This window comes from Phoxinus phoxinus (assembly GCF_949152265.1).
Source record: "Phoxinus phoxinus genome assembly, chromosome: 10".
NCBI lineage: Eukaryota > Metazoa > Chordata > Actinopteri > Cypriniformes > Leuciscidae > Phoxinus > Phoxinus phoxinus.
Genome location: NC_136885.1, coordinates 17,280,874 through 17,292,326, shown reverse-complemented (window position 1 = coordinate 17,292,326; position 11,453 = coordinate 17,280,874). Strand labels below are relative to the sequence as shown.

General features: G+C 35.1%; 2 protein-coding genes across 3 annotated transcripts; both read left to right on the top strand.

The window, feature by feature from the left end:
* The first annotated feature begins 89 nt into the window (after positions 1–89).
* LOC307005356 (gamma-aminobutyric acid receptor-associated protein-like 1) lies at positions 90–5,090 on the top strand. The gene is made up of 5 exons (XM_079625436.1): positions 90–320; positions 2,083–2,172; positions 2,576–2,654; positions 3,484–3,602; positions 4,618–5,090. Exons 2-5 carry the CDS (start codon positions 2,083–2,085, stop codon positions 4,681–4,683), a joined length of 354 nt encoding a protein of 117 aa, XP_079481562.1. The 5' UTR covers positions 90–320; the 3' UTR covers positions 4,684–5,090.
* Positions 5,091–5,303: 213 nt separating this feature from the next.
* Positions 5,304–11,324, top strand: LOC307005355 (perlucin-like protein). Of its 2 annotated transcripts, XM_079625434.1 has the most exons (7): positions 5,304–5,713; positions 5,952–6,074; positions 8,038–8,148; positions 9,438–9,551; positions 9,684–9,835; positions 9,931–10,031; positions 10,869–11,324. In XM_079625434.1, exons 1-7 carry the CDS (start codon positions 5,617–5,619, stop codon positions 10,990–10,992), a joined length of 822 nt encoding a protein of 273 aa, XP_079481560.1. In that variant the 5' UTR covers positions 5,304–5,616; the 3' UTR covers positions 10,993–11,324. The 2 variants fall into 2 exon arrangements, with proteins under 2 accessions (XP_079481560.1, XP_079481561.1); XM_079625435.1 differs by lacking the exons at positions 5,304–5,713; positions 5,952–6,074 and adding an exon at positions 7,527–7,952.
* The last annotated feature ends 129 nt before the right edge of the window (positions 11,325–11,453 follow it).

The following is an 11,453-nucleotide window of genomic DNA, read 5'->3' as shown; positions in this document are numbered from 1 at the left end:
CTTTGGCCAACAGAAGCACTGTCAACACGTTTAAATCCCGCCTTCTCTTTCCTCTAAATGGCTAGACGTTATGTCAGTCTATTTCTATAATTCTCATTGGTTACTTTACAGACTGAGGCGGTACATTATTTGTTGTTGTTTTAGTGGGAGAAGTGGGCCAGTCGACATCTTCAACATAGAAGGCGATTTATAATATAAAGTTATTGATTTTTGGAGAGCAACATAATTACTGCGCTGATACAGGCATCTTATCTTCGTCCAAGCGGGGAAGACGGGCGTTACATTTGACTTTTTCCTGAATCTATCAGTAGCCGTCCAAGGTATTGTTTTGTGTGTTTACCGCAATTATCAATACAGCCAGTTTAATGGATGAGGTTAATGTAGTTTCATGTTGGAAACGGTAGTGGATTTGTGGTGGATCAAAGTTTCAGACACCAACCCCGCGGTTACCCGCATTAAGTTCACTTAGCTATAAACTCAAGGATTGTACGGAATAGCAGGTCATACTCATATCATATCATGTGAGCTCGCGGCCTACGTCATCAGCAGTTGTTATGGTCGCAGTTATCTCACAGTATCATGTACTTTGACGGCAGAAGATTATTATTGTTGAGTGTTAATAGTGAGTGTTTTAGGAGCGGGCAGTACTATGGAGGACATGTTTTCGCATTGCAGCACTCCCTGTTGGCAACTCGTCTTCTTAGCAACACCACTAAGAATCACAACTAACATGCGTGTTGGCTTCTTATTATTACATAATACTATGGTAGTGAATAACTACCATATGCATATGCCATGGTATTTTTAACACGAGTAAGCACATGTACTTACCATGGTGCAAGTCCAGAAAATTTAGAAAACATACTGTAATACATGTTTGTGAGAAATATAGTGCAAGGCTAACTGCAGTGCTCAAGTAAAATGAAGCTATTTAGAGCACAGAAAAAAGACACCCACAGGCCAGAGTCATTTTTGGCATACATGATCATCTGCTACAGTATTGGATGCATTTTCTTTTGCACATTCAGCTATTCAGAAGTCGGAGTAAATAGGAATGCAAAAATGTAAAATCCGAGTATTTAATTTCTGTTGTAATTTATGAGTGTGCATGTCTGTATTATGTAATGTTCCTCTCCATGGCACAAGTGGATGGTTGAGTGAATATAAACAAAACAAACTAGTCTGCCTAGTTCCACAGTAATGAAAGATTCTGAAGCATTTTCCACAACCTTCAATGAAACAGCAGAGCATTCTGTACAGTTACGGACGATGAACTAATGTATATGCAAAAATACTAACTATTTTTATTAAAGTCAACATTAAATGAAAGTTACAATAGTCTTTTCTGTCCTATTATAATGCATATCCAATATCCATGTAAAACGGCTTCTCGGACAAGAAAAAATGTAGGGCGGGACTTGATTTTGTCCGTTGGGAATTGATTGGATGGTTGTGGTTTGCTTTTTCTGTGATGTCATGTGAGTGACAGGTTTGTCCCGCCCTCGTGCCAGTGAACACGTCATCAGTGAAGAAAAGAGAAGTTTCTGCAAGTGGGAGGGGAATTATTTCGATTAAAGATTATGATGGGAATTTTAAAAAATAATGTACATGGATAAATCATTTAATCATTAATAAATAGTGCAATATTTCATTAGCAAGAAGTGTAAATTTGTATGTCATGGTGACTTTAAAAAATCTAGCTGTTGTATTGTGTTAGGATCGTAGAAAAAGTACACATGGTTTGAATTTGAACATATGGCAGAAGTATATGTGAACAACATCTGGACTGAGGGCAAAGGAGAGGAAGAGCCCATGGTGGGGTCAGGGGTGGCAGAAGAGTGACCAGAGCATTTGAAGATAAACAATTTGCTACATATAGTGTATATGATTGACTGATTCAGAGAATAACTATGCTTTATTAATTATCATATGCAGATCTGACAGTGTGTTTATTTCTGCCCAAGTTTGAATGACAATAACTAATCAGGCAGATTCATTAATGTATCAAATGAGGAAGCCTGACATTTTTTGTTAGTTATATTTTAATGTTGATGTTATTGTTCATGTGTGTTTGGCCCTCAGATGTCTAGCCAGTATCAGCGAAGTGTTCCACTGGAGATCAGGAGAGCGGAGGGGGAGAGAGTCCGCGCCAAACATCCGGATAAAATTCCTGTCAGTATCCTGGTTGGAAACCATAATAACAAACAATAAAACATTTTAGTTACATTATCAGGACAATTCAAAGCTTTAAAGGGATACTTCACCCAAACATGATCATTTACTCACCCTCATGTTGTTCCAAACTTGTATTTCTGTCTTCTGGTGCACTAAAGAAGAAGTTTTGAAGAATGTTGGTAACCAAACAGTTTTGGTGACCATTTACTTCCATCGTACGGACAAGAAAATACTGAGCCATTTCTGAAAATATCTTCTTTTATGTTTTACAGAAGAAAGTCATGCAGGTTTGGAATGACATGAGATGACAGAATGTTCTACTAATATTATATTGCTCTAAAAGGAAGGTGTTTGGAGAGTTGTATATTTTATTTGTTTGTTTGTTTGTTTGTTTCCTTAGATAATTGTGGAGAGAGCTGCAAGGTCACGAGCTCCTGAACTTGACAAAAAGAAATACCTTGTTCCTTCAGACCTCACAGGTGACAGCTCTTATTTCATACATGCCCTCAACATTATACACTGCCCAGCCAAAAAAGAAGTAGCCGTTTGGATTTAAATAGGCAAATGCTTAAGAGTCAATGATTGGATCATTATTACAGTGATTATTATGTTTCTAGCATGTTATACGGTATGATGGAGTGTGTAGATTTTCATTTCTTAAACAACCATGTTGGACGACACATCATGGCCATATTTCAGGATGTCAAGATTCCTTAGGCTCAAATTGTGAAAGAATGTAATGGTTGGGAGGAAGCATGAAGAATCATTTTCTCACATGAATGAACACCTCTGAGTCCAGAAGTTAAAATCGTTGAAAGTCTTGGGGATGTGCTGGAGTAAACTTTACAGACTGCTCGACTCTTGCACTGTCAATACAAGCAAAAATTGATGCACCTCTTAATGGAAATAACACCACAACATTTATTTCCATCAAGAGGTGTCTCCCTACATGGTTGCTTAAGAAATGAAAAGCTACACACTCCATCACAACTGTTGCCAAACATATAACATGCTAGAAACATAATAATCACTGCAATAATGATCCAATCATTGACTCAATTTCCCTATTTAAATCCAAGCAGCTAATTTTTTTTTCATGATTAATAAAAAATTACACAATTTCTGTAAATTTACTGGGGAATTCAACTTAACTTTTTCCATCAGCATTGCGTAATGATATGCCAGTATATTTAAGCCTTAAAATTTTTTGAGACTCTTTCTGACCCTGAACTTCCCTATTCCAGTCTTCCTTTTGAGGAAACTGTTAAGTTTTGATCTGACTGACATTTTCTCCACTTTCTCTTCCAGTCGGCCAGCTCTGCTTCCTGATCAGACAGCGGGTGTCTATGAGGCCGGAAGAAGCGCTCTTCTTTTTCGTTAAAAACTCCCTCCCTCCATCCAGCTCCCCGCTGTCTGCGGTGTATGAGGTAACTCAAGTTCCCCTCTTCACTAGTGCCGAGTAAGATACTCAATTTTATTAGCAAAGGGTGTTCATTGCAGCAAGGATGAGTTTGAAGCTGGATCTAGTGCAGCAGTAAACTGTTAATAAACAATAAATCACCAAGAGATCAAGATAACACGCAGGAGAAACACAACCACTAAGCACAGATGAGAATAGACAACTGAGGGCTATAAATAGACAGGGAAAACAAAAGGAACTAAATAAAATGCGTGCGACACTGGAACAACTAAACGGAACATAATCCAGACCTTCATAAAATTCTAAATACATTTCTTTAAAATCATATAATGGCCTTGAATATATAATGTTCTTTTTAATTGGTACATGATTAATAAATAAAGTCATGAATAAAAAAAAAAGCTAAAAAAGGCAATTTAGTTAAAAATATATATATACACTACCATTTAAAAGTTGTTGTTTTTTTAGGATCGGAATGATTTTTGAAGAAGTCTCTAATGCTCACCAAGGCTCCATTTATTTAATCAAAAATAAAGTGAAACAGTAATATGCTGAAATATTATTACAATTAAAAATATCTGATTTCTGTCTTAATATATTTAATATATTTAAAAATATATATACATTTAACATTTTCAGCATCATTACTCCAGTCTTCAGTGTCTCGTGATCCATCAGAAATCATTTTAATATGCTGACCTTCTGCTCAAGGAACAGTTCTTACTATTATCAATGTTGATTTAAAAAAAGAAAAGAAAAAAAAGAATGCCATTTATTTGAAATAGAATGTTTTTGCAACTGTGTAAAAGTCTTTACTGTTACTTTTGGCCCATTTAATGTGTCACTGTAATAAAAGTGCTCAATAAAAGTATACATTTCTGTTTAATGTAAATCTTATTGACCCTACACTTTTTAACTGTGGTCTATATGCACACACCTTTTAAGTTTTACCATTTGAAACATAAACTAATACAATTTAATATGATTTCTGATCTAAATTGACCACCTCTGTCTGTTTTTAGCAACACCAGGAGGAAGACCTGTTCCTGTACATGACATACAGTAATGAGAGTGTTTACGGTGCTTGAGATGGAGGAAGAAAGAAGAGAGAGAAAGATGATACATTATTTTACCACTATTATCCCACATTCAATACATTGTGCCTACAAGGGGCATTGTTCATAATGGGGACTAAAGGGTGCTGTTTGCATTTATCAGTATTTGGGGGGGGAAACTATAATATGTTTCTTTAAACAGATTCTTGGCAATAAAGTATTGGGACTTGAGAATTGAGAGACACTAAAGAGAAAGAGAGAAAATGGAAGGTCAAACCAGAAATAAACTTTGTAGAGTAAGCAAGTATTGATTTCTCTTTCTCTCCCAGGAGCGCATCATTTGTATGTAATGCAAATAGGTTTTTGTTCTTGTTTTTCTTTTTTTGTAAAGTATTATCAATAACTTTTGTGCATATAATAAAAATCTTTAAAATATTTTAGCCTCTTTCTTGTCTGAGTCATTTGTTTTAGTACAGATTTCATTCATTCTTGTCCACTATTTATCCTATTCAGCCATTTTAGACATATTTAACACTTAAACTTAGGTTTAAAGAGACACTAGCGGCTCGTGTTTGATATGTTTGAATTTATTTGAATCTTCTCAATTTTCTTCTCAATTAGGATGAGACATGATTAGTGATTTAATTCATTCTGACAGTATGAAAAAGAGAGAAGTGAGGGATATCGTGGCAACGTGTAATGAGGAACTTGCGGGAAAACAACTGATCATGTGTGATGTTCAGATTTATCCTGGTGTGAGACAATTCTCATCAGGTCAGCATATTTAAATCTGAAGCTTGTCTGTTACTACTGTGTCATCTGTCCTCAGAATAGTTGAGCAATTGTCTATTAATTGACAATTGTCTATTGAACCAGTAGCTAAAGAGCTTGCGCCTACTGGGACCTCTGACAAATTAGTCAGGAAAACGAAACTCAAGGGAATTGGCAGACAGGGAAAAAAAAGCCATGGCGAGCAATAAAGAAGTAGAAGTGGAGTTGGAGGAGATTGCAACGGCTAAGGAGGAGAAGGTAAAAGAGGATGAGGAGAAGCAGGAGACAAAAGGTAAAATTGCCTTTTTTATGTGTTTTTTTAATATAAGTGTTTTTTTTTTAATATAAGCAGTAAACAAGTTGTTATTAGCTCTATTAAAGTTTAAGAACAAGACTCCACCCTCACTGTGCGTTCACAAAATTGCATTATGTGAGCAGGGCAATACCAAATTTCTCTGATCTAGGCATTATATACAAGTCACGAAGCCTTTTCTCATTTTCTTCTCAAATCTAACTGTTCTTCTATTTAGTGTCTCCAACTGACATCGCAGAGGCAGCCGTAGATGAAGGGAATCTTTACTCCTCTCTCACTAACCCATCTGAACATGTGTATGGCTTGCCCTCTTTAATCCGCTCTTATACAGTCAATAAAGGTAAAACACTTTTTATTCAATCATCAAAACTATTTTTACTATCACTGCAAATTTTAGGCCAATTAATTGCTAATAAAGTGAATACAAGCACTCATTAAATGATAAAAATGCCAGGAGTTTGACTTATTTAACGTTTTGTGTAACGCACATGTTTTAAATGATAAAATACAGAAGTATTCAAAGCAGTGCTGTATTTTTTTAATTAATAATCTTTTTGGGCATTCATGTGCATATCGTCCCCTTGGAATTGGTTCTATCTGACATTTTTGTAAAAATTTAGTTATTCACATATTCTTATTCTGTGACCACTTCTTTACATTATGAGATGTTGTTTTTTAAGTTGTGTACATTTTGGAACTGTTTATTTAGAAAATAAAAAGGTTCTTTCTACACAGTCGAATGGAATGCAAAAACTTTAAAGCTCAATATCTCAAAACCAGTCAGAATGCAGATAGAACCTTATAATTCCAAGGTTGCGATATTCATTGTATGATATGTTACAAAAGTTACAAAAATGTGTGATTGAGAGTCCAGCTGTCTATCTGGTCTAAAACAGGACAAGTGGATAAAAAGAACAAAAAGAGGAACAAAATGGAGAAAAAGAACAACTGATGCAGTGGTCAGCAAAGTATTAAACAAAACAATGATTATTTTGATATTAAAATAAAAGGGTATGCAGAAGATGTACATAAATAGTCTACACTGTAAAAAAAAAAAAAAAAAAAAAAATCTGCTTTAATCTACAGTAAAAAGTACCTGTGGTTACCATAACCAAATCATGTATTTTAAATGCCAAAGTGGCATTTAGGTGACAGTAGAACAGTAGATTAGAATCTTAAAGGACACATAAATCAGTTGTGATGTAGTCACAATGTCCCAGTGAATTCCCTGGAGCCAGGAGCACTGGAACATGATGGAAAAGATGGGAAGAAAATGTAGATATATTTCATTGCATTTGCGTTCTAGTGCAAAATATTTCGAGTTCCAAATAAACTATGCATTAGCTCACACACACACACACAAAAGTTTTTTTTTGGCAAGCAAATTGAACCAACTCAAAGGTTTATTTCCTGTACCTGTGCAAAAACTATTTGATGGACTTATGTTGGGGAATATTGATAGTTGTAGTGGTAGTGCTTAGATTAATACAAAAAAGTTTACTGGACTACATAAATTGCCATGTTAATTGCCATTGCAATTAACCAATAGCTTACAGGTTTTTACAACAGCATCTTTACCTTTAAAATTTCTAACATTGTTTTTTACAGTTTACATAGCCTACCAGGGCAAAAAATATTTGTGGGAACATTGTGAGTAGGCTAGTGCTTAATTTAATACCTAACAGTTGCTTCATAGCAGCATTCGATTATACACACAGCCCATGTGGTTTCACGTTAGAAACATCTTTTACCATGGCCCCGCAAAGCCTACATAAATTATACATTGCTCTGTAATTTGACAAGAGTCTTTTGTATAGTTCACACTGTAAAACCCATATCTGGGACACAGCTGCATATCTTGCTCTCTGAAGGACAGCGGATATCTTATTTTGTCCGGAGAGAGCTTCAAGGTCTCATAAGGGCACACGAGGACACAGAGGCGGTTTTGTGTTACGGAGCGTCGTCATCAGACTGTACGTTGCTACAGTGACGGATGCACGTCTTCAAAGACCCTGCGCGCGGTCGACCCCCCGTGTGTGTGTTTGTGTGTGTGTGTGTGAGCTCGATCATTTAAAGAGCTGAGCTGCGGTCAAGTGCGCACTACAGTAGTAAACTCTGTGTAGACGCTGCGTTAGAAGAGACATGTACGTAAAACTGTGCAATTTCGGCAAGTACGCAGACGGCAAGTCTGAGCCGAAAAAGCTGCAGCCGGATTCAGGTGATGAATGATGTCATTACACATCTCTTGACTTCTGTTATTTGACGGTTTTTGTAACGACAAAATGTATTATGCTTTTCTCCAGATGGATCAGTTGATATTTACCGGAAGGTTCGTGTTTACCGCATCATTTCACTGGTTCTTTTTGTCCTCTGCATCCTGTTGCTGATTGTGGTCCTTGTACTGTTAATTAACTGTAAGTATCTTTATATGTAGGCCTTTACTATGTTATATTGTAGTTCTGAATGAAATTAGTTGTTTATAATAATCACAAAATAAAAAAAGTCAAATAATATTGTAGGCCTACATTTGCCTAATTGTTGGCAAAGTAGAACTCGGAACCTAGGCTATAGCCTGGTAACTATTTGATTGTCTTTGGGTTCATTTGGTCAAAAATACGCTACATCGTTTTTGATATTGGAAACAAACAACCTTTGTGTCATCAATATCTTAACAAACAAAATATAAGCTAACTTCAGTTTTTATTATTTATATTATTATTACTTTTATTAATAATAATAATAATAATATTTAAATAAATGGTGAATTGGTGGTCTTTATGGTGTTTGACCAGTGGTGTGCCATCAGAGCCAGCAAGGCCTTCTCTGCTAGCCCTGTCAAAATATATATATATATATATATTTTCATAATTAGTTTGACTAAACTTGATGAACCACTTATGGCCTTTGACCTTTCAGTATGTTATGCAACTGTATTTTGTGTGTGTGAATTCAAATTAAATTTGAATGAAAAATATTTAGTACTTTTTTCTAGGATCTAAGCCTTAAAACGCACTGTTTCCTGATAGGGGACAATGGTGCTAAAATGCATGGATGTCATTTTCTCCTTGCACAAAACTAACAGCTGTATGTACACTGTTTATAAACCTGTTAATAACTAATAGCAGAATAATATAGAAGCTGCTATATAATGTATTGTATTGCAACATTATGAAAGGCAAAAAGAAAAAGAAAAACAGGAAAAGTCCATTTTTTTTTACAGAGTAGTAGGCCATCCCAAATTATCCAAAACATTTTTTTTAATGAATTTGTGTTACTCCATAATGATTGAATTAAAGCCACTTTATCATAATACACTTGATACAAAAAATAAAAAAAACAGACATTTTCCTTAAAAGTGGTCAAGACCCGTTGTACCGTAATTAACAATTAAGATTTTTTAAAAATGTTTTTCAGTATGTTTGCATGCATCACAAGTAGGTGCAAATCTTAAAACAATATAGGTGGGTTCAAATTATTACGTAAAAAGAAAATAGCATTTACCTTCAGAAAAATGTGATCAAAAAAGAATATTTACACAAAATTTCAAAGATTCTATAAACTCCTGGACTAACTTCTTGTGTCAAGATCTCGATGTTACATTATTATGACTTTACAGTGCCAGTAATGGTATTTTGGTGGAAATGGCTCTAAATTTATTTAGAGGTCAGGTGTACTGTAACATTGTTCACTATGTTGTAAACAGTGAGTGGGACGCAGCCATGTCAGGTGTTGGAGGAGACGAACAGGTCTCCACCGGAACAGGAATGCAGCTTGAACAAATGCCAAGAGGTTTACCAACAACCTTTAGGAGAAACTCGTGAGTTTGTGAACAACAGACATACGGCTGTCTAAAAGTTTTATGTCCGTTTAATTTCTTTGTCCCATATGCAACTTATTTTTACGTCACTTCAGAGTTTTCTTGTTTCCTCATTTAAATGTGTGTGTGCAGAGCATCTGTGCGGTGATTGTGGCAAGGGCTGGTCGAGGTTCGAGAGTACTTGTTACTTCCTGTCTCAAAACCGTCTGAGCTGGCAGAAGAGCAGGGAGGAATGCCAGAGGAAGGGAGGAAATCTTGCCGTCATTACTAATCAACGTGTGCAAGTCAGTAATTCAGTAAATATGGTCAAACTAACAGGAGTGAATTAACAGGATTTAAATGTATTTTTATGCCTTTCGACAATATCTCATCTCTGCAGATGTATCTGAGCAGGAAAGGGAATTTGCACTACTGGATTGGGCTAAATCGTGTGGGGACAAATGAATGGACATGGATTAACAACACTGCATTGACAGTGAGGTGGGAAAACATGTGACTGAAAACTATGTCAAAAAAATGCTTGTTTGTTTTTTTGACTACCTGAGTCGGTTACCTAAAGGATGTATTTTTTTTTGCTGACCAAAAATTTCCAATGATTTTTCAAAAAAAGAAAGAAAAAAAAGGTGGAGGTGCCCTGCAATGGTAACATACACAAATTAGCATGCAGTTTCAACTTTGGCCTGGAGGGAGCGATCATTGAATTTTAAAAAGGTGGAAAACATGTTGGTAACACTCTGGTAACTCTTTACAATAAGGTTTCTTTTGGTTTCAAGTTTCAACATTAATTAACTTCATTGGTTAACACGAACTAACAATGATTAATACTGCTACAGCTTCTATTTCTATAAGGTAATTCAGCATTTACTACATTTGTAAGTACGGTATACACATTGTATACCGTTAACATTAGTTAATGCACCGTGAACTAACATGAACATGAATGTTTTTATTAACTAACATTAACAAAGGTTAATAAATGGTGTAAAAATATTTGTTAATTGTTATTTCATTTTAACTAACAGATTAACTAATGTTAACAAATAAGACCTTATTGTAATGTTACCAAAAGTTTATTTCCAACATTATTTAAGTTTTCTAAGTGGACAGTAATAATAATATGAATATAAAAAATGTAATTCAGGGAAATTAAAAATAGGAAATAAACTCAAGGAGGCACTTTTTACACCTTGTCCTTCAAGCCTCCATGAATAATTCATCATATGGTTAAAAAACATACAAGTATTGTAAAATGAATATAATTGTTTAAATGTGATTTAGTAGCTAATGACTGACTATGCTGCTTCTGTTTGCACACAGATATTGGGAAGATGATTCCTCTCGTGGAGATTGTGGCATTCTGGCTGCAAATGAACCACCTGAACAGAGCTGGCGCCCATCTCAATGCAACTTATATTTACAGTACATCTGTCAGAAGATCTAGATGTCAGAAGATCAACTACACCAATCAAAACCAACTATACATCTGAATATCATAACTCAACACTTAATCTAATCATCTTTTCTCTAAAGATCAGAAATAGGGACATTTGAACCATAAGCATGCATTATGAAGCATTATAGATGCAGAAAAACTTTTTAGAAGAGTTTTATTTGTAATACAACTGCACTCATTTCTAACTGTACCGATAATTTACACAAAGCTTGTTTATTTGCACTAAATATAGCTAATATTCACATGATAATGACTGAATTGCGCATACATTCTTTTTGAAATGTCTCTTTTTGTATTTCTTAATTAAACTTCCACCTTTATATGTACCGTAACAATATTGATGGTGCACACCTATATGTTTGCATATTATAAAACTGAATAATGTAACAGGAACACTTTAAATATCTGGAATGTCTTTTCACCTAAACATTGCTACTTGATCTTGAGCC

Bases quoted from the DNA above. Each gene is read 5' to 3' on its own strand.
- LOC307005356 (XM_079625436.1), top strand. From the start codon at position 2,083: ATGTCTAGCCAGTATCAGCGAAGTGTTCCACTGGAGATCAGGAGAGCG. The intron at 2,173-2,575 runs GTCAGTATCCTG...TTGTTTCCTTAG, and splicing joins AACATCCGGATAAAATTCCT to ATAATTGTGGAGAGAGCTGC. The intron at 2,655-3,483 runs GTGACAGCTCTT...TTTCTCTTCCAG, and splicing joins TGTTCCTTCAGACCTCACAG to TCGGCCAGCTCTGCTTCCTG.
- LOC307005355 (XM_079625434.1), top strand. From the start codon at position 5,617: ATGGCGAGCAATAAAGAAGTAGAAGTGGAGTTGGAGGAGATTGCAACG. The intron at 6,075-8,037 runs GTAAAACACTTT...GCTTTTCTCCAG, and splicing joins CTCTTATACAGTCAATAAAG to ATGGATCAGTTGATATTTAC. The intron at 8,149-9,437 runs GTAAGTATCTTT...TGTTGTAAACAG, and splicing joins CCTTGTACTGTTAATTAACT to TGAGTGGGACGCAGCCATGT.